Raw genomic sequence first — 23,359 nt, forward strand, 5'->3', positions numbered from 1 at the left:
AATCCAGTGGTGTGGAGAGCATGGGACTCACGTCTGAGCATACCCATTCCACTCGGGGTGACAAATGCAAAAACCACAGTTGATGGACAGAATACAGAACAATGTCATACATTCACCCCAGTACAGAGATCTGGGCCTAAATCGATCGTTTTTTTGCACTCCACACCACCCCAGTTCAGACATGGCCATATGCAAATCAGTCTGACCCTGTGCCTCATGGAAACAGTCCAGCCCGAACTGCCAAGCCATGCCTTCCCTGGACCGGAAACAAGCTTCCGAGGACCGGTTTCTGGCATTCCAACCGTCTTCAGCCCGGCTTGCTTGAATCCAGTGGTGTGGAGAGCATGAGTCTCACGTCTGAGCATGCCCATCCAACTCGGGGTGACAAATGCAAAAACCACAGTTGATGGACAGAATGCAGAACAATGTCATACATTTACCCCAGTACAGAGATCTGGGCCTAAATCCATCATTTTTTTGCACTCCACACCACCCCAGTTCAGACATGGCCATATGCAAATAAGTCTGACCCTGTGCCTCATGGGAACAGTCCAGCCCGAACTGCCAAGCCATGCCTTCCCTGGACCGGAAACAAGCTTCCGAGGACCGGTTTCTGGCATTCCAGCCATCTTCAGCCCGGCTTGCTTGAATCCAGTGGTGTGGAGAGCATGGGACTCACGTCTGAGCATACCCATCCCACTCGGGGTGACAAATGCAAAAACCACAGTTGATGGACAGAATGCAGAACAATGTCATACATTCACCCCAGTACAGAGATCTGGGCCTAAATCCATTGTTTTTTTGCACTCCACACCACCCCAGTTCAGACATGGCCATATGCAAATCAGTCTGACCCTGTGCCTCATGGGAACAGTCCAGCCCGAAGTGCCAAGCCATGCCTTCCCTGGACCGGAAACAAGCCTCAGAGGACCGGTTTCTGGCATTCCAGCCGTCTTCAGCCCGGCTTGCTTGAATCCAGTGGTGTGGAGAGCACAGTCCAGTGCCACAGTGCAAGTGCTCCCTATTGTAAATTGATGTATGAATCAGTGGTTCCATGTTTGGCTATTTGGTTTACTTGTCAGACCCTAGTCTAGTGCACTGAGTGTGCCCAGGGTGTGTGAATCCAAATGCTGCTGGTGAGCCTGCAGCACTGGTTGTGCCACCCACAGAAGCAGCCTTGTAAAATGTGTCTAAGGTCTGCCATTGCAGAGACTGGTTGCAGTCTGGTACTGTCATGCTGACTGGGCAAGTGCACCCACTTGCCAGTCCCTAAACCTTCCCTTTTCTTCATATCAGTCACCCTTATGGTAGACCCAGGGGCAGGGTGCATTGTCAGTATAAGGTAGGACAAGCCCTGGTGTATGTGGCATGTCCTAATAGTGAATTACAGCTATTTTCATTTTTCACTATTGCACGGCTATCTGTTCTCCATAGGCCAGAATGGGCTGTTAGAATTGTTACATTTTATAATCCTAACAGGCTCAGAGAACATGGTAGAAATTCTAGTTTAGTATGCCTGAACTCAGAAGGATAAAATACATCTTTTAGTAAAGTTGGTTTTAACATTCTGTGTAATAAAATACATATTTTAGTGAAGTTTATTTTAATATTCTGTGTTTTCAAATACCACTTTTAGAAAGTAGGTCTTTGCTTGTCTAACCATTCAAACCTGCCTCTGCTAGTTTGTGTATTCCTATGTCTGGTTTCTGTGAGTGAATGGGCTGGGGAATTCCAGGAGACAGGCTGAGTCACCCAGTGGTGAATAGAGAGATCTGCATCCAGATGGGAGGAAGGAGTGCACCTGAACCCTGAAAAGGGCTGTGCCTGCCTTCCACAATGTTGACTCTAACCCCTGGGGAGCGGCTGATGTTTCTGCCCTGCACACTAAAAGAAGAGAAGGAGTCTTGTCAACAAAGTGCTCCAGTACTGTACTTGCCTTCGACAATGCTGGCTCCACTTCCTGTGGGGCGTCTGATGTTTCTGCCCTGCACTGTGAAAGGAAAGGATAAGTCTGGTAAACAAAGTGCTCAGGAACTGGTTTGTATTAGGCACAGGCCCCTCTCCCCTCAGAGAACAAATGATTTTGGGGTATAAGTATTGGGACCCTGCTCCCATGAAATTAGACCACTTTTGGACTACAAGAAGAAACCTTTTCTGAGGAGAGGAACCCGAAGAAACTGAGGAGAGACTATTCCCAAGCTGAAGTGCTGCTTGGGGGATTGGCCTGCAGCGGTTGCCTTACTGCCAAAGGAAGGAGAAGGGAACGTTGTGTACATTGCTTTCAACTTGTGAAGGATTTCCAAGGGCTTGGAAAAGAGCTTGCCTCCTGCTGAAATCTCAAGGACAACAGACTTCACCCCCCAGAGTTTTTTTGGAAGTGCCTGCTGCTGTTTTGGGCCTTCTGAGGAACTGCGTGTCGCAAGGAGCTGGAAGCGCGACTCAACGAGAAGAAGTGTGTCACCGTCGCAACTCCGGAGAAAGGAGGGTGTCGCCGCTGGATCTGTCGCTCTGCACCGCATCGGAGAGAAGCGTGCTGCAACGAAGAGGAAGCGCGTCGCCGTCGCTGCTGCTGCCGTCGCAACTCCGAAGAAGGAGGGTGTCGCCGCTGTGGTTGTCGCACTGCACCGCATCAGGAGAAGAATCTCGCAACGAGGTCGGAGCGTGTCGCCGTCGCTGTGCCTGCCGTCGCAACTCCGGAGAAGGAGGGTGCCGCCGCTGGAACTGTCGCATTGCACCACATCGACCAAGAGCACCTAGCATCCCCGAGAAGCGCGCCACCGTCGGAGCTGCTGCCGTCGCATCTTGGATGTCGCCGCTGTAGTTGTCGCATCGAGCAGAAGCTTCACGCATCGTGGAGAAGAGCGTCACCGGTGGAGCTGTTGCTGTCGCATCGTAAGGGTGTCGCCGCTGCAGTCCACGCATCGAACCGAGAGTTTCTCGCATCCCCAAGAAGTGTGCCGCATGTGGAAGTTCTTCTCGTCTTTATTTCTTTGTATCAGAACTTTGCCGCATTTCCCATCACTGCGACATTGCTTGTTGTGGAAGCGCAACGCAACTTAAGGTACATTGACGCAGAGTGTCGCATCTAAGAACTGAACTGAACTAAGCTTAATCTACCATCTTAAAGTTATCATAGTGTGTATTTTTGTCGTTTATGGTCTTGTGGTAACTCTATAGAAAGTCTACTTATTTTTTATATAAAACCTGTGTGGTGTTCATTTGTAGTGTTGTCACTGGTTTACTCTATGTGGTCACCACTGCTTAACTTACAACGCCTCTGAAATAAGCCTTGACTGCTCGGGCCACGCAACCTAGAGGGTGAGCAGAGGTTATTTTAGGTGTGTAATCCCCTTTCCCTGACTAGAGGTGTGGAATTTTAGTTGGCGAACTGAACATCATCTGCGCCATCTTGCCCATTCCTCAGACTCACGTACGAATATGCACGGCAGCCATTTTAGGTACCATGGTCTCCCTGTTCACGATCGATCGTTAGCGCACTTCCCTGACCCCGCAAGCATCCCCCACGCATCCTGGCTGCCCCCGCTCTCACATGCACAAGTCATAAACCCTCTCCTTCCGCGTGACTCTGTCCCTGGGAGTCACACCCCGTGCCTGACCAACACCTCCTTTCCTTTCATGAATACCCCTCTTTTGATAAAACCCTTCCTCTACGCTCGATTGTCCACGCCGACCCTTCTTTCATGAATATCTCTCCTTTGATGACCCCTTCCTCTGAGCCTGATTGTCTGCACGGATCCCAGGCCATCACCTAGCCGGAGGATACAGTTTATTGCCCCCTACTGTATGAAGTCGCCCCTCTTCAAAGGAGCTACTATTGATCATGGCCTCCCCACCCCCTGAGATCCGATCAGGCGCACACATTCTAAAGAATCGGCGGAACACCCAGCTGCGTGATAGCCCCCTCCTATTGTATGTGGGGTGAGGACCTCTACTGAGCCACGTGTTGGAATGGGCCGGAAACGGGGGTTTCGGGGATATCTTTTCCTTACCTCACAATGTCTTTATTGTAATAAAGAGTGGTCACATGCCATAAAACCAGTGTATAAGAGGCGAGGCCTCAGAGAGGCTGTTAGAGCACCTCGAAACGATACCTTGTTGTCCGATCTGATGTGTTCTGCTCCGTCGGAATAAAACTTGTTTCCTGTCTTCCTGCCTCCAGCGGCTGCCTCACTGTTTGATAACCCTTGTATGGTATTAGAGGCGTTTAACGCCAGGGAAAATTACTTGAGAGACATCGACTCAATCGCCTGACCATTTTCTTTACTTTCAACAATTGGCGTCCCAAACGTGGGGCCCATCAGCGACACGTGGATCCAGTGGGAGAGGTCCCGACGACAGAGTGAACGACTGCAACGATAGGAAGTGCACCTGCCCGATAGACCCTCGTCTGGCAGCCGGTCATCTGAACTTCACTGGTTCCGAGCAGACCTCTCTCGAGTGATCTACGGTCCTGACTGGGAACCATCAGGAGTGCCGCAGTAACAACAGAAAATAGAGGACGATCAGGCGCTGGAAACGGAAGACGAGAAACTGTCCATGCGGTCCGGGTAAGGTCGTGAAACACGACGAATTACGAATTGATTGATTGTTTGACTAATTGAAATACTAGTATTTTCTTTTGTCGCTCTTTGAGATATTCGCTACCTACAAACGGGGAGGGATAGAAATATTCTGTCTCCCTTTGCAGACAGTGAAGGGTAGGTAACGCGGACTTTTGTCCCCCGTTGTAACCCGTCGTGCCTATTTTTCTCCCCACTGATTGATTGCCGAACATAGATTGTTTGCAGTATAGTGCTTTTGAGATATTCTCTGCTTGCAAATAACGGAGAATAGAAATATTCTGTCTAGTCTTTGCAAGTAGTGAAGGATAGGTAGTGCGGACCTTTGTCCCCCGTTGTAATCTGTCATGCCTGTCTTCTCCCCACTGATTGGTAGTTGGTACAGCCCGGACCGCTTATTAGAGATGAACCATCCAGCTCCACTGGAAGGCACCCCTAATAAGGACATGTTCACTAAGCATGGACTAGTCGCTGTAGCTTATAGTAAGTTATGGCATAAATATACAAAGAAGGACCCCGAAAGTCAGTGGCCACTGATAGGTTCCTTTGATGATCATAAAATAAAAACGTTAGAAGCAGCCCTTCGGAAAAATAAGGCAATGCCCACCATGCTCGATAGTGTCGGCATGTGGCGCAAAGAAGCAGAACAACGAAAGAAAAGAGAAGAAGCAAAAATAGGGAAAGAATTACGAAAGGCAGCCCACCTGGCCGCTAAGAAACTAGAAGAAGAAATAAAAGAGAGAGAGGAAGCTAGACAGAAGCAAGAATCAGGGTCGGCAGGCCAATGCCCTGTTAGGACCCCCTCTACACTCTACCCTGAACTGCCCTCCAAACAACGGGCAAACGACGAGTTACTGCTAGGTCCTCCGATTATCTACATGCCCCCTCCATATGCCACCTGCCAGCCTCTAGTACAGCACCTGCCAGTTCTGAGTGCGGGCGAGAGTGACCTTAGCGCTAGTGCCCCGGCCCTCGCGGCCTCCGCACCGGCCGCATTAGTAACAACATCAGATGAACTCGAGACTAGCAAGCAGCCACCAGCCAGACCAAATAGGTTGAGCAAAGATGAGCGGGATGGGATTGACAAGATAGCAAAGACACTGGTAGAACGGAAGGAGAGCGAAGAATATACAATGGATATGCACAATTCACATGCCGGTAGCCACAGGCGGCATTTCATTTTACGATTCAGCTACCACACCCTGAATGCATATGAGGATAGGTATCAGAATAAGGGTCCTGCTAAATGTAAATGTAAATGTATTTATATAGCGCAAACCGCCCACATCGCAGGCATCTAAGCGCTTGCTTAGGGAACCCGTCCTGGTATTCCCCTGTGAGATAACCCCGGCAGGGTATCCACAAGGTGAAAGCCAGGCATCCCGCCACGAGGGGCCGTTGTGGAGATTAAGCAAGCTATTGCCCAGAGACGCAGAGTGTGAACCCGTGAGTCGAGTAGGCACCGGAGCGAGAATTATCGAGTCCGTGGAATTATTGAGCCCAAGCCCCGTCGAGGCGGGGAATTGAACCCTGGTCCAGGGCCGATCTCAGCTTCCGGGTCTGCCGCCTCTAACCCCTGAGCCACACTTCTCCATAAGGGTCCTGCTAAACTGACAACTTTATATAGAAAGGTCGATGTTGGAGATGGGACTGAGCACGATGTGACGGACCTCTTCATGCAAACGCTTGAAGTCTTCCGCCACCTCACGGAACAGAAACCAGAGGTTAAGATTACAGTCCCTGAAACGGCTGGGTCCTCATCAGAAGTAGCCAACACTATGATGCCTATCAGAGAAGCCGCCCCCTACTGGGTTCCCCCAAGAGGTCAGGGAACAAACGACGATATCAACCACGCAGATGCAAAAGGGAGGGTTGTGTACAATTGGGTTTATCAACCATGGGATCGACAGGATATTTTAACTTTTCGGCAAACCCTGCCTGATTTAAGAAAGAAAGCGACAGCATTTTATACCGAATTAGGCACAGCCTTGGGTTCAACGATAATGACTCTAGCGGACATTGACTTGTTTTTCGGATTATGCCTGCCGGCGAATGTGTGGAAGCAAATCCGGAAACCCGACCACACAGATCTGTTCGGCCATACCTGGAATCAACTCAGTGAGCTAGATAGACGGCGAGAACCCGGAAAGAAACCAGTGAAAGACATACTGGAACTCCCGGACAAAATAGTTCAGAAGCTAAAGACGTTGATCCCAGAGAAAAAGGTAGATTGGTCGATAGTCACTGCTTGCCGTCAGAAACCCCAGGAAGACGTATCAGAATACTTCTCCCGATTTGAGACGGTGTTCTCCGACTACAGTGGCCAGGACATGACCACCGCAACCGGACAACACCTATTCGTGCTAAACTATGTAAAGGGTCTATCGCAAGAGGTCTCCCAAAAGTTACAAACGAGCGAGAGTAGTTGGGGGGCCTCCAAACCCGCAGTTATCCTTCAAATGGCTCAGTACTACGAACATCAAAAGAATGAGAATGATCGGGCAACCGAGAGAAAGAAGAAAGATTTGAAAGAAAGGGTGATGATAGCCCAGATACAAGGGGTGGCGGTCGGGAAAGAACCCCACAGGGGGAGCTACCAATCAACAGCCACTAGAAATCCACCCCCAAAGGACTGCACACCCACTCCCTACTCTGGACGTAGGGACATAGAGGATAATCAGTGTGCATTTTGCGAAGGATTCGGGCATTGGAAGTCTCAATGTCCGGTTCTTCTGGAACTAAATAAAAATAAAGAGATGAGGGATATGACGAATGGCCCCAGGACTAGAGGGCACCTGTTGGGTGTCTTTAGAAAGCCCTCACCCACCAAAAAATACTTTTAACTTACACATATTTATTGTCCTGAAGAAAGCCAGATTAGTATAAGGCACTGGCTGAAACATGTTGACACTCTCAGGACGTAGGAGGTCGTAACCCGCCTCTAACGTCCCACCGCCTTATTTTTAACCGCTGACGGAGGCCCTTTCAATAAAGTATCCTCACCCCAGGGACCGTCCGCCAAGCCGTTTTAACCTCACATATCTGAACACCTTACACCGCACACACAGTGACATACCTGCTCCGCTGTAATCAGGCGTCGAAGCACACCCGGGACACGCTAGGTGTCACTGGGTGAGCCCGATGATGAAGCATGCCACCAACTAGGTTGGTGGGTGAGGGCTTTCTAAAGACACCCAACAGGTGCCACCACCAATTGGCAAAACGATACTGAGTCACTATGACAATAATATTATTAATGTCAAACTAACTTCACCTCTGGCTAGTCTCTTTTTGATTTACTATTGATTTACTAAAACATTTCCGAGCTACCATTAGGTGTTCCCCAGATGGAGTCCGAGTCATCCTGTACGACAACCCGAGCATGTCCAGATCCTGCCCCGCACGACATATGTACTCTATAACTGATGCTGACCTGTCCTTGCTCGACACCCTGCCCCCGTACCTATGGGCCAAAAGCGACTCTGACGTAGGACGAATGATGATTGACCCTGTGCACATAACTGTTCGACAAGACGCAATGCTCCCGAAACTCCCACAGTACTGGATATCACCAGAAGGCGAGAAGTCATTGGTAGCGATTATTCAGTCCCTGGTAGATGCAGGAGTGGTAGAGGAAGTGGTTAGCAATGTATGTAACAGCCCTATCCTATCCATTGTTAAGAAGCAAGGTGAGGGAGATGAGAAAGCGTACCGCTTCATCATCGACCTACGAGAGGTCAACAAAGTGGTTGTGCCACAGTACCCCGTAGTCTCAGACATCACCACCATTCTGACCCTCATCCCGTCCACAGCCACCACCTTCACTGTTATTGATCTTAAGAATGCATTTTTCTCTATCCCCATCCACCCAGACAGCCGTTATCTCTTCGGCTTCACCCTAAAAAACCGTTCGTACCGATTTTGTAGAGCTCCCCAGGGCTACACTGAAAGTCCCAGCATTTACAGCCAGGCCCTCAAAAGACAGCTAGACGCCGTCCAGCTACCAGATGGAGTGGTGTTGATCCAATATGTCGATGATATCCTTTTGGCGGCCGACACCACTCCACTTGCCATCACGGCCACTATCCAACTCTTGCACTTTCTTGCGGAAAATGGCCACAAAGTCTCCAAAAAGAAACTGCAGTTCTGCCAGTCTCAAGTGACATACCTAGGCCATCTCCTGTCCAAAGAAGGGAGGAAACTTACGCCCGACCAAATCCAAACCATCCTAGATACCCCCGTCCCTAAGACACAGAAGCAAGTCCGTTCTTTAGTGGGTCTTACCTCTTTCTGCCGACAATGGTTAACAAATTTCAGTCTCATTATCAAACCCCTACTTTCCCTATTGGCCAAAGATGTCCCCTTCCCACTCCCTTGGACCCCCGAATGTCAAGCTTCCTTTAAAGAGTTGCGGGATGCCCTTTGCTCAGCACCTGTCCTGGGAACACCAGATTATTCCAAGCCCTTCTCCCTCTTCACTCACGAAAGGGAGGGATGCGCGTTGTCTGTTCTAACTCAGCCCATCGGCTCTAAGCAGCGCCCTTGTGCCTACTTCTCTGCCACTCTTGACCCTGTTGCCAGAGCTTTGCCTGCCTGCCTTCGAGCAGTAGCCGCCGCTGCTGTCTCTATCCGTCAGAGTGAGGGAATCGTACTTTCGAACTCCCTCACGGTGTTAGTACCCCACGCGGTCGACACCCTTTTGAACCAGACCAAGACTCAACACCTGACTAGTGCACGACTGACGGGGTACGAATTGACTCTACTCGCACCCCACATCACTCTGAAGAGATGCAAGACTTTGAATCCTGCCACACTGTTGCCCTTGCCTGAAGATGACCCCGATGTGCCCCCTATACAAGACTGTGTGAGCCGCACGGACGAACAGACCAGGAGTAGGGTTGACCTCCGAGACACTGCTTTTTCAGATCCTGATGGAGAGCTATGGGTAGACGGCTCTTGCATCAAACTCCCAGACGGCACCACTTCAGCTGCCTATGCGGTAACGACAGCCCGAACAGTAGTTGAAACAGCCCGCATCACACAACGATCCGCACAGGCGGCAGAGCTAATTGCCCTCACACGAGCATGTATCATAGCGGTAGGGACCACGGCGAACATTTACACGGACAGCCAGTATGCCTTCGGGGTGGTTCATCATTTTGGGCTCTTGTGGAGGGAAAGGGGATTCCTGACGTCCCACGGCACACCCATCCTCCATGGAGATCTAGTTTCCGCCCTGATTGACGCAGTTCTCCTACGAAAACAATTAGCAGCGATCAAATGCCAGGCACACAAGAAGGTGACAGACTTAGTCGGACAGGGAAACGCGCTGGCCGACATCACTGCCCGAACCACAGCTGAGAATAGGACGAAGACACGCATGTATGTGACCAGGTCACAAGCAGAAAAATGGACTAACGCTAGGGAGACGATTAGGGACATCCAGTCGGCCAGCACCCCTCACGAACTGACCGAGTGGGCACGGGTGGGTTTAAAAGTCTGCTGGCGGACAAAAGATGCAAACAAATGGTTGCTGCCTGACTCATACTTGATTCCCATACTGACTATGGCACACTCTCCCGCACACATAGGATCTGCCCCCATGACTGAACTCATTTCCAAAGTCTGGCAGAACGACAAAATCCCCGACTCAGCCAAACGCCTGGTCCAGCAGTGCCTTATCTGCCTGCAACACAACCCCGGGAAAGGAACTGTGGTACCCCGGGGAGGGTTTGGGATCCCCGACCACCCCTTTGAGGTCCTCCAGATGGATTACATCCAGCTAGAAAGATGCCAAGGCTTGAAATATGTATTAGTCTTTTCAAAATGCTTTATTCGGTTTGTACAAGTACAACCATATAGCAACATACAACAATACTGTATGAAAACATATTTGTGTAGGTTGAAATAATGAAACTTATTTAAAATTGTATCAATAACCATGCCAATCTTGTTAAGCCCATAAGATATATCTCATTGATATACAGAGTTCAATTTGGTCACAGTATATTATTTAGCAGCAGTTAAGGTTTAGTGCGAAACACACCAGGTATAATAGTGCAAATCAGAAAAGACCTTTGATAGGCATAAAGTGCAGTTGGTATGTGCAAATATGCAAAATTATAAGTAAAGTGCAACGTCTGTATGGTCTCATAGATATTAGAAATCATAGGTATTTTAGCAGCGGTTTGTTTTAAAAGAATTTGAAAAAAGACATTAGTGCAAGAAAAAGTGCAAAGCCGGAAGGTAATCATTATCAAGGATACAATCAACAAGTAAAAATACAGAGTGGATAAAATTCATATAAGAGAAATGCAAAAGTTTAACAGTAACTCACAGTTGTTCATTAGATGTGTTTACCAACGGGGGATAAAGGAAAGAAGGGGGCTCATGTAATAATTGATTTCCTGTGCCCAATACATTTAAGAATATAGATGGCTACACGGTAACACACATTCGGGGAGGACAAGTCAAACAACAGTTGCATTGCAGCTCTTATATTGCACGTACTGTATTCCAAAAATAGTTGCTTCAGATAAAACTTTCTAAAACCAGTATAAAAATTACAAAATAGTAAAAAGTGGCAGATACTCTGTTTAGATTTCCCGTCGCATGGGCACGGGCATAACCCGGGTTTTTTTACAATAGGGAAAGCCACCAGATGGTGGACTATACCCAACCTCAGGCGTGCTAAAACAAGCGGTGGGAGTTAATATTAACAAATGTGAGATAGGATGAAAATCCTATACTTAAATTATACTCCAAATGCAGTTTAAACATACTTTGCATAGCATACTTCTTCATTCTGGCCCCTTTTGCGTGATCCATAAAGGTGGTTTTAAGGTCACGCTTCGTTAAAACGGATTCTGTTAAAATATCTTTAAAAATGTCCTGATCAAAAAGGATCTTGTACCAAGAGAAAATGTGTTTTAACCAGGGGATTTTCGAATGCTGATCCAGTTTAATACAGTCTACGATTACTTCCTGGGTGAACTTAGTTTCTTCTTTAGCCCATATGGATCGCCAAAGGGAAAGAGGACGCAATGCAATCAGATCTGTGGCATGATTTAAACCTAGCTCTCTATGAGTGATCTCATTTGACGCTGAAGCAGGGAGACATAGTAAGCGTTTCAAGTACCTGTTTTCCTCTTGCTGGATGGATTGGGCAATCTGGGGATTATATCCCCATATCCCTGGTCCATATAGGGCAGACGACATGCACCTTGAGTTGTAGATGGAAATCATCTCTCTTATTCTACGGCCCCCCAATTTAGAAGCGAATCTGAAGATACAATTTGTGTTTCTAGTCATCTTCATGCCTACACAGGATTGCTCGTTTACCCATCTCCCATCTCCTGAAAAGGTAATACCTAAATAGCAAAAATGTTGAACAGATTCAAGTTTATCCCCATCTAAAAAGAATGACTTGCTTTTCTTAAGTTTCTTTCCACAGGTCATGGTCATAGTCTTGCCCTTGTTAATTTTAAGCTTTCTGCCCTTAATAAAAATGTGAAATTTATCAATTAGCTTTTGGAGCCCATTCGCGGTCCTGGAAATCAGGACTGCGTCGTCCGCATATAAGAGGACGGGTATTTGTTTACCATTAATAATAGGGGCATCAGCTAAAGATTCTTGTAAGGATTGGTCAACCTGATTTATAAAAAGGGAGAATAACAAGGGGGCTAGCACACACCCTTGTCGGATCCCTCTACCAATTTTAAAAAAGGGGGTGCATTCTCCGTTTGATCCGAATCTGACTTTGCTTGAAAGGCTGCTGTACATTCTGGCCAGTAGGTGAATGATCTCTGGGGGTGCGCCCATAGCGAGTAGTGTTGGCCAGAGCAGTGCGTGTTCCACTAGATCGAATGCAGAACTTAGATCGGCAAAGCACATGAACAAATTCCCCTCCTTGGCTCTTGTGTACTTGCCGATGATAAGTTCAAGGTTCACGCACTGCTCCATGGTTCCTATACCTCTTCGGAACCCATACTGAATAGGTGAAAGGACATTTTTATCTTCAACCCAGGATTCTAGTCTTACCAGAAGCACGCGACTCATTATCTTTAGCGACGAGTCTATGTATTAGTCATTGTATGTGCCTTCAGCAAATGGGTAGAAGCCTATCCGACCCGTGATAACACTGCCGCGACTACTGCCAAAGTACTACTGAAAGAGTTTTTCCCTCGCTACGGCCTTTGTCGAATTTTATGGAGCGACAATTGCCCCCACTTCATAGCTGAAGTTATCCAACTAATCTTGAAGGGGTTGGGCGTAAAACAGAGGTTTCATGCGGTCTTCAAATCCCCAATCCGCTGGCTTAGTTGAGCGACACAACGCTACATTGAAACTAAAACTGTCAAAAATAGTGGCCACCACAGGACTTAAGTGGCCAGACGCCCTCCCACTGGAGTTGCTATTGATGCGCTCCACTCCCACTAAGCACCATTTGACCCCCTACGAAGTTGTATTTGGGCGACCGATGAACCTCTGGACTGCCCCCAAACCGACCTCCATTCACGACGTCCCCGACGTCCTGCTGTCAGATTACTTGTACAAATGAACTAAAACGTTGTCTGTCATTCATCAGCAGGTGCAGCAGGCCATCCCCGATGCTTCCAGGGTTCCGGGTCACGACATCCAACCGGGGGATTATGTACTAGTCCGGAATTTTCAATGGGCAAAGAGTCTGGAACCTCGGTGGACGGGCCCCTGGCAAGTACTGATCACCACCCGGACGTCCCTTCGAGTGGAGGGGAAACGGCACTGGCTGCATGCACACCACTGCAAGAAGGTCTCCTCGACCCTGGCCACTACAGAAAACGTCGACACCCAGGAAGAGCTCCTGAACAAAGATCGGCCATCACTGAACTGCTATCCTGATACCGAGGCACTTGAACTTGCAAAATTCTCTGATCCCACTGTGCCATCCCGGGAAGGGTATTTCCTGCGTCGAAAGGAGGGAGCTTCGGCTAAGTAGACCACGGACTAAGTTAAATCTCAGAACGGTGACCTAAACACAACCAAGGGTTACCCGGAGAGAAGCTAAACAAAGTCTGTGTTTCTGCCCACTACCGAGCACCTTGAAGATGATGGAAGCGCCAGATAAGAAGATGATGGAAGCGCCAGATAAGAAGATGATGGAAGCAACCGGAAATACCCACTACAGGAACCCAAAGACTGACAATATGCACAAATCAAAGACAATTGCCTTCTTCATTGTCTTCCTCCTTTGCCTCCTCCTCATGACTTCCTTCTGGATCTTGGAGGAAAGCACACCCGCTCATCAGATATTGCTAACCACTGCACAGCCAACCACCATGAAAGAGCACCACCTGATCTCCCTTTCGCCTCAGCTCCGAGAAAGGCGTAAGGAGTTCTGGAACAATTCCTTTGTGCAACTGTTGCACCAGCACAACCTTGCTGTCAACGCCACCAACTGCTGGATCTGCGGGTTGCTCCCGCATGCCACCGGACACTCCATCCCCTTCATCCCGTCACCTTTCTCAGTTCACGGCTCCTGCCTTGCCTGGTTGATCCTCTCGCAAGAAAGCCACAAGGACAACGCCACTAGTGGTCAAACAGTGTCACACTTCTACTATGGGTTCTGGCTGAACAAAACCGGAAAGACTTCTGCTCCCTTTTGTCCTGTAACCTCCGGTTCCGCCTTCCATATGGACATGCCTGCCAAAGAACGAGTTGAAATGCAAGTGCTCCATAATCCAGCTAGACCCACCTTCTCCTACCTGCGGAAGCGAACGGCTGCCACTCTGACTGTGGCTCTGTCTGTTATCAATGTCACGGGTCTTGTGTGCATCGAAGGCCTGGGAACACAGCTGGTGGGTCACAGTTTCTGCCACATCACCAGGTCGTTGGACTCAACTGATCCCCCCTCCTTTGTCGCCTCTCCGAATATGTACTTTGTTTGCGGCACCAAAGCTTACACTTGGCTCCCGAAAGGTTGGGGGGGTACTTGCTACATCGCCTTCATTCTCCCCCCCACGTATGTGGCCCCAGCCAACCATCACCGGCAGAAGCGCGCCGGAGACATTGGACAAGCCGACTCCACCGGAGCACAGTTCCTGGATGCGGTGAAGGGACTTGTTCCTCTGTGGGGCCGATGGCAAACAGCCGCGCCATCCGACACCTGACCCAGGCAGTAGAAACGACCATTAACATCACGGCTGGCATCCTCGCTAACAACACGGCTGAGCTTCAGGCAGTCCACCAGGTGGCTCTTCAAAACCGCCTTGTTCTAGATGTGGTTCTAGCCGACCGTGGAGGAGCATGCCGCATCATCGGATCCAGCTGTTGGACCTACGTGCCAGATAACTCGCCTTCAGTCTACAAAGCAATCGAACACCTCCACACACTTTCCTCAGAGGTTCACCAGGAGCAAGAAGGATGGTCGCTTGGAAGCTGGTTTTGGGATACTTTGAAGGATTGGGGATGGAGGTTGTTCACGTTTATATTGATACCGGTTGTGGTACTGTGTGGGTGTTGCCTAGGAATTCAATGTTTGCCACCTTTGTGTTCACTCATTTCTAACTGCATGTGCCCTAAGACTTTGGACTTCAGAACTGAGCACATGAGTCCCCTATATGAGATAGAAATACGTGGTCTTATGGGAATAGATCCGAATTGACAAGCTGGCGAGACATGTTAAAAGGGAGGACTGTGGAATTTTAGTTGGCGAACTGAACATCATCTGCGCCATCTTGCCCATTCCTCAGACTCACGTACGAATATGCACGGCAGCCATTTTAGGTACCATGGTCTCCCTGTTCACGATCGATCGTTAGCGCACTTCCCGGACCCCGCAAGCATCCCCCACGCATCCTGGCTGCCCCCGCTCTCACATGCACAAGTCATAAACCCTCTCCTTCCGCGTGACTCTGTCCCTGGGAGTCACACCCCGCGCCTGACCAACACCTCCTTTCCTTTCATGAATACCCCTCTTTTGATAAAACCCTTCCTCTACGCTCGATTGTCCACGCCGACCCTTCTTTCATGAATATCTCTCCTTTGATGACCCCTTCCTCTGAGCCCGATTGTCTGCACGGATCCCAGGCCATCACCTAACCGGAGGATACAGTTTATTGCCCCCTACTGTATGAAGTCGCCCCTCTTCAAAGGAGCTACTATTGATCATGGCCTCCCCACCCCCTGAGATCCGATCAGGCGCACACATTCTAAAGAATCGGCGGAACACCCAGCTGCGTGATAGCTCCCTCCTATTGTATGTGGGGTGAAGACCTCTACTGTAGCCACGTGTTGGAATGGGCCGGAAACGGGGGGTTTCGGGGATGTCTTTTCCTTACCTCACAATGTCTTTATTGTAATAAAGAGTGGTCACATGCCATAAAACCAGTGTATAAGAGGCCAGGCCTCAGAGAGGCTGTTAGAGCACCTCGAAACGATACCTTGTTGTCCGATCTGATGTGTTCTGCTCCGTCGGAATAAAACTTGTTTCCTGTCTTCCTGCCTCCAGCGCCTGCCTCTTTGTTTGATAACCCTTGTATGGTATTAGAGGCGTTTAACGCCGGGCAAAATTACTTGAGAGACATCGACTCAATCGCCTGACCATTTTCTTTACTTTCAACAGAGGAGAGGGTCCCTATTTGTCACAAGTACCTACCTGTGCCAACTAGAGACCCCCAAATCTAACAAACAAGCTTTAACATTGTTTAGAAATGTATACGGACATTAGGAGGTGCATTTTGATTTTTCGAATATAGCATTTGAGGCTTAATTGGGGGGCATCTTAAAAAATAAATCTTCAAATGACCTTCTCTACATACAACCAACCGTCTGTGCAGCTTTTACCTCACTGCTTCGGTCCCCCATACCCCCAATGAAGAAATGGGTATTTAACGAAGAGTCTGAAGACCATTGTTTCAATATATAGCATTCCCCGATCTGGTACCTTGTTCCCTTTAAACGGAGACCATGTGGAACAACCTGTTTCAGTTCGTAATGTTCATGGGTGTAATAATCGGTATGGCTCATCCAATGACCCCTGTGTTATGTATACACAATGAGTCTTGTTGTCTCCAGACAGACACTGAAACCCCTGGCCTTCTCGAGAAGTCACTCCTTTCTTTTTTTTCAGAACCCCTTCCCTATATTTATATAAATATATATATAGATGTAGATATACATAGATATAGTTATATAAAGATATATGTGCACTAACGCCACATCCTTTTAATACCAAGAACACAGGCTGCAACCACCCAGGACGGGCTTAAGTGAGGTTATTAATAATATAAGGACTGAAGGAAGAGGCGTAACAAGGATTACTCCTTTTAATTTTAACTTTACCCCTAAGCTTCTTTGTTGTCTTCATCTTATTCATGACAATATGTAGATATACGCAATAAATACATCTGGTTGTTGCATGAATATTCAATAATAAATATGAACCACAATAACTATAGTACTAATATGATGCAACACGTGAAATAACAACAATAATGTTCACACCCAAGAAAGCTCTTCCAACATTAACCTCTGAATTATTTGAAATGTACAACTTACTGCGCTCAATAAACATTGAAGAAGAGGCCAAAGTACCTGCACAACAAACATCCAGCAAAGGGACTCAGACGTAGAAGCCGAAGACGTTGCGAACCTTCTGGTGAACCTACTTTGAACCATATGAGGAAAGACCACGTCTCAGTATCATAACCTCTGTAATTTGGGAACAAGCCCAGGAAGGAAAGAGTCATTTACCTAGAAGGTTTAGGTATCTGAAGTCTATTACGCAAGCTAGACAACAATGACTCTAGACCTGGCTTTTCGACTGATCTGGGGCTGTCACCCCCCCCCCCGCGCGCCTTGAGACCCTCCCGGGGGAGTAGTGCGCTTTATAAGCCCCATATTGATTGATTGAGAGCTTCCAAACACCCAGAGGGGACACAAAAAGCTTTAGTGGCTGCCCACTGAACTTTACGGGTTGCAAAAACCAAATCTACATAAAAACCATCTAGAATTAAGTCGAGAATCCGCAAGAGAGGGTAAAATAAACCCCCCTTAGCATTGAAAGGATACCCAAAGATGAGAGTAAGCATTTTTATGGATTATATGGGTTGCTGCCCCGCAGAATCCTTTGAAAACCCCCAACAAAGTAAAACCTAGCCTTTCACCTTCCAAACAGCCAATCCTATTGCGGACAGTATATGATGCAAGTAGAGCCCTAGAAATTCCATACCAGGAAGGGTTTAGATAAGTGATCTTTGCAGGAGTCGAGTGCGCAGTTTGTCAGGAGGCAAAAAGCCTCATATTGTTATCAAGAATGCAAGAACCACAAAGGGCGTGGAGGTAATGCGCAAATACACAGGCCTGATGGCTTACCGTCAGCAGGCTTCACCTCCATCACCATGTTCCCTTCCTGCCTTTCCTCGTTGCTCTCCTTGATGCTCTCCACTTCACACCAGAAGTCCTCCATTGACGTGCTGTCCACAGAGACCTGAGACAATGACCGGTTGAACACTGGTGAATGCAGCGACTCATTTGAAAGCATCCTGTTAATTTTTCGACTCTGAGACTTCCTAAAGGAAAGAAAATATATATGGTGTTAATGAACTGACAACACATGCCAGACTTGCTTGTATGGTTTGTAAGGTGCAGTATGTTATGTCCTTTCTAAAAACAAAGGTCGTCCTATTTTTATGGAATTTATTAACAGTAAAGTGCTACTCATAAAACCTACATCAAATCAAATGCACTTAATAAATGTACAAATATACAAATTGTAAAGTGCTTCTACCACATTATCAACCATCAATTTACAAGAAAAATTGTGGAATAAGACCCGTTTATCCAATACGTATTACAATAATTTAAATAGTAGAATTTCGTTGTAATAAATCCTCTTTTTTAAGATGCAAGCAAACGTCAGCTCTTAGAAGCAATTTTGTATCTTACTTCACACAAGTTTTACACCTTCTCCAGGAATACAATAAGCCTATTTTTCAAACCACCTTCCGTATGAGTTGGCATGAAGTACATTTTTGTCTTTGAAGAATGATCAATGCTTAGCACCTCATGAGAAAGGAATGCAGGATCTTTTCTGCAAAGCTCCGACTTTCAAAAGGGGGATGTCATTTTGCCAAAGAAAACACTGTGGGGCCCATCTGGTCCAAATTTCTTTTCATTCATATTTTTCATTGAAATGTTTCAGTTTTTAATTTATCAAACAGCATGACAGTAAATCATGCGTGATTTAAGGAGATATGGTAGTTTTGTGGAAACCAATGCCGTTAGACCGTTCAAGAATTTGGAGCCAGGTGAACTAAAAAATATTGGGGTAGCGAAGTACCCTTTGCAACTGCAAATAGCCTTTTGGTATGCACCAACCCCAAGTTAGGTTTGTTAACAAAATACCAAATCACAATTTGGGTTTGTGACTATAAGCCGAATCGCCATTTGAAAGGGATGTGTGCAGGGGGTCCCTTCCAAATAGTGATTGCAATTAGATGTATTAATATTTTGAGACCGATTTCCGTTACAGGTGCCCTCCACCGTCTACCACTTACACACATTAGAAATTGGCTGAATGAAAATGCCCAGAGACCACTTAGAATTAAAACATGGTAGGCAAAGTTTGTATGTTGGGTTTTGCTTGTTGCTCCATTTAGTCATTATTCTAGTGGTGAAGATTGTCACAAAAATATGTCTTTGAGTCTATGCGGTCCTACAAGAAATTCTGCCCCAAATTACTTCTGCCTCAAAGGATGGCCTTTGTGCTATATTCATTAATCTCCAGAAGCAAATGGCATATATGGGCATTATCATGCCACACAAGTAGCAAAACTAGGCGGCCTGCATCTTTCTTGGCTTGAGGAACACAATCCCATTACTCCCTCAGCAACCACTCTTTCCTGATTTCCAGCCAAAGGGCAGGCTTGAAAGCACTCTGCCTTGGGCACATGCTCTACCTAGACAGGCACCCGTCTGCCTATCTAACTGAATAAATCCACACTGGCTCAACAGAAGACTACAGCTAAAACGGAATCTCTGTGCATACTGTGAGATATAACCTTGTTAGGGGAGCACAAGGCATCTAACCATACAGAACCTAGTGATGAAACTGCCACGTGAAAGGGGAGACATGTGGAAAACAATTAACTGACTCAATCTAATGAAAACAAACAAATTTACAAATACACTGATAGGCAAAAGCTGACCACAACATCAGGACTGCAAAATATGCTAGGCTAGTTGAAGCAATGTTACAAAAATTTCAAAACTTTTAGTTATTTAGGCCGATTTATGGTAGTATTTTGTAGGATGATAGATGCCTCCAGCATGTCTTAAATGGTCCTGGTTGTGATTTTGACAGAATTGACATAAGTACTTGTGCTGCAACTGTTGCGGTATGATTGAGGCGGTTCACGTCAAAGCTACCAGTCAAAAACTGTATGACATCCATGGCAACATCTTGTAGTGGTACAGTGTACCTATGGTGTCCATGGAAGATTGTTATTGGGGAAGAGTGAGGGTTGTATCTGGGACTTGCACACTCAGCAAATCACGACCATGGACACTATGCAAAATGTGCGTGAATGCGGTCACCTAGACAGTATAGTGTAACCAGGCAGGGTGTCCTCCAAGATGGATCATGAGGGTATGGCAAAGTAAACAAACTGGTGAAGGTGCAACAATTGAAAGTGCCTTCTTCGACAAGAACGTCACAAGAAGGAAAGGTTAGGGGCACAAGAAAAGGCATAGCCAATTTGGCTAGCTGACTTTCATGAAAGGTGTGGGATGATATTGGGCCTAAGTCCACTAGGGTGGTATCCAACTCACATGGCACTTTCTTCTGCTGGTGTTTGGCCCATATCTCTGGAGGGTGCAAAAACAATTGATGGACGGAATGCTGCACAATGGCAAAACATTCACCCCCAGTCACAGATCTGGGTTTAATCCATCGTTATTTTGCTCAACACACCACACCACCCCAGTTCAGACATGGCCATATGCAAATCAGTCTTGACCCTGTGCCTCATGGGAACAGTCCAGCCCGAACTGCCAAGCCATGTCTTCCCTGGACCGGAATCAAGCATCCTAGGACCGGTTTCTGGCTATCAGCCGTCATCAGCCAGGATAGCTTGATTCCAGTGGCATGGAGAGCACGGCACTCACGTCTGAGCATACCCGTTCCTTTTGGGGTGACAAATGCAAAAACAACAATTGATGGACGGAATGTTGCACAATGGTAAAACATTCACCCCCAGTCACAGATCTGGGCATTTGTCACTCCGAGTGAGACGAGTATGCTCAGACGTGAGTACTGTGCTCTCCATGCCACTGGAATCAAGCTATCCAGGTTGATGAGGGCTGAATGCCCGAAACCGGTCCTTGGATGCTTATTTCCAGTCCAGGGAGGACCTGGCTTGGCAGTTCGGGCTGGACTGTTCCCATGGGGCACAGGGTCAAGACTGATTTGCACATGGCTGGGTTCAAACTGGAAAGACATGGTGAGCAAAAAAACGATGGATTTAGGCCCAGATCTCTGAACTGGGGTGAATGTATGACATTGTTCTGCATTCTGTCCATCAACTGTTGTTTTTGCACATATCTCTGGAGGGGTCAGGGAAAATCCTGTCAAAGCGCTATGACTAATGCACACAAGCTGAAGCAAATAGTTTTTTCTAAAGGCTTTCTGAGAATTGAAAAGCCCAGAGAGTTGGAGTCTTTAATTAAATTAAAGCAACTTATGTGGCACATATGTGCCCTCTTTTCAAAGATGGAAGGCAGTAGAAAGATTACACCTTTTCAGTCAGATGAGAATTTGCGAGAATGTCGCTGTCCAAAGGGACAGATGCATAATCCAAATTCTTTTCTCTGTTTTACGAACACTTAGAGACTGCACCTCGATATGAATGTGGCATGGTTGTTGCTGGAGATAACTAATACAAAAGAGCAAACTCAAAATTTCAGAAAAAAACCGTACTTGCACATGCTTTTGTGAATCAGCCCCTTTATGTATAGAAACAATCCATACTACAAAACCACAAGGTTCAGGTGGAAGGGACAGTACGTCTAAACAGTTTAATGCATTAGCAACTAGGGGAGAAGTCTAGATAAGGGAGTGGAAGAAGTACAAACTAGGCTACTGGCACTGACGCTCAGACACATACATTTGTTAAACTGCAAGAGAAGTTAACGTGTAAAGCAATTACCTTCAGTAGGTGGACATCTGTGAGGCTGCAGTTTGTAGAGAAATATATGGAGCCATCCTGTCACAAAATGGTGTCTGTGTTTCAGTGGGTTGAGGACGAGCGGAGAACCCTAACCCAAACAATGTTTTTTTTCCACATCGTTCCCTGCGTGAAATGTCTTTCATGGATGGCAAGCTTTTTTGAGTTTGTGCCCAGAAAAACACACGGTTTTGATTGAGGTTTGCTTAGTAACTACATCGCCAGATGGTATTAATCGAGAAAATATTTGCAAACATATTTGTACGTTTCTGTAAGCTTTCTGTATTAAGTAATCAGTAATATTTATGTTGTATGCATTGTGTATGGCTTTCAAATGCAACGAAATGCAACTGAAATGTACATACAATGCAACTGTAACTTTCATACATTATCCAGAAAAACGCAGTGTAGAACACTCAACGATTAAGGTTAATAAAGCTTCTTTTTAGAGCTTCATTATTGTTTAGCATTGAAAAGTAAAACTAAAGTTCTTCCTCGGGACGCTGTTGGAGGACAAATAAATAGCACATAATATACAATTGTTTTGTTTATGTAACAACAAAAAGATCTGAGAACTGAATGTTTCTCTTCACCCACAGAATTCCTACCTGATGACAGGAACTAAAGACATAAAATGGTGTAAGCAAGTGTATGGCCATGCGCACCGACTGTATCGCACACCAACACAAACAACAATTTCGTATGGGGCTCTCCCCTGAATCTCCTTGCCAAGCTTGTCATGCGCCCCACTCAGACTTCCTGCAATTGGCCTGGCTTTGCCCAGTGGTTGCAACTTTCTGGACCGCGGTCTTTAGTATGATTCCGGAGATCATCAACACAACAGTCCCCCTCGCCCCACTCATTGGTCTACTTGGATATGTGAAAGAAGTGCCCGAGAATATCTTGAATCGACTGCCTTGATGCTCCTCCTTGCGAAGCGCAGAATTGCACTTCATTGGGGCAGAATGAGGGCCCCTAAAACACAAGACTGGATTACAGACATTACATAATGCCATGAAGAGCTCTCTGCATACTTGGTGTTGACATCCCCTAGAGCCCAACCCCGAGACATATGGGAACCTTCTTTTTCCTTCATAGAGATGTTACACTGGATATGGACCCTCAACACACTCTGCACACACAAGGTGACGCTTGAAGTATGTCTTCTATTGCAGGCCGCCGTCTAATCTGCTTTAAGACAGATGCCCACTTAATTTTATATGACCCTAGCTATTAGTCTGATGTAGTGATATTATCGACTGATTGCTCTACATACTGTGAATGGTACTGTAGCCAAAGAAGCTTTCTTGTTTATAAAATGCACCTTTGCTCTTGGGAGCATGGAAGTAGAGGCGGTTGTTGAGGTGTTTTTTTTTTTTGCAGATTTATAAAGCGCAAACTTGACCCGAAGGTATTGGAGTGCTTTACATGAGCACCGGTTACGTTACACAAGATTTTCTTTTTTAGGTAGGCATGGGGAGATTAAGTGATTTGCCCAGAATCACAGGATGAGAACGCGACCCCAAGGCTCGAACCTTGGTTACCCAGCTCCAAAGTTGACAGACCACATCCTCT

General features: G+C 46.9%; 1 protein-coding gene and 1 pseudogene across 1 annotated transcript in view; one reads left to right on the top strand and one right to left on the bottom strand.

Annotated features, from left to right (window-relative positions):
* Positions 1-23,359, bottom strand: part of LOC147669100 (rho GTPase-activating protein 28-like) — a 516,960-nt gene that overhangs the window by 353,045 nt on the left and 140,556 nt on the right. The window contains exon 2 of the mRNA XM_086948229.1: positions 17,934-18,130. Coding sequence (XP_086804355.1) covers positions 17,934-18,102 — 169 coding nt within the window. The 5' untranslated portion in view covers positions 18,103-18,130. The remainder of the gene's footprint in view (positions 1-17,933; positions 18,131-23,359) is intronic.
* On the top strand, positions 13,667-15,222 carry LOC147669101 (endogenous retrovirus group PABLB member 1 Env polyprotein-like; annotated as a pseudogene).

Source organism: Lissotriton vulgaris, unplaced genomic scaffold (assembly GCF_964263255.1).
Source record: "Lissotriton vulgaris unplaced genomic scaffold, aLisVul1.2 SCAFFOLD_789, whole genome shotgun sequence".
Classification (NCBI taxonomy): domain Eukaryota; kingdom Metazoa; phylum Chordata; class Amphibia; order Caudata; family Salamandridae; genus Lissotriton; species Lissotriton vulgaris.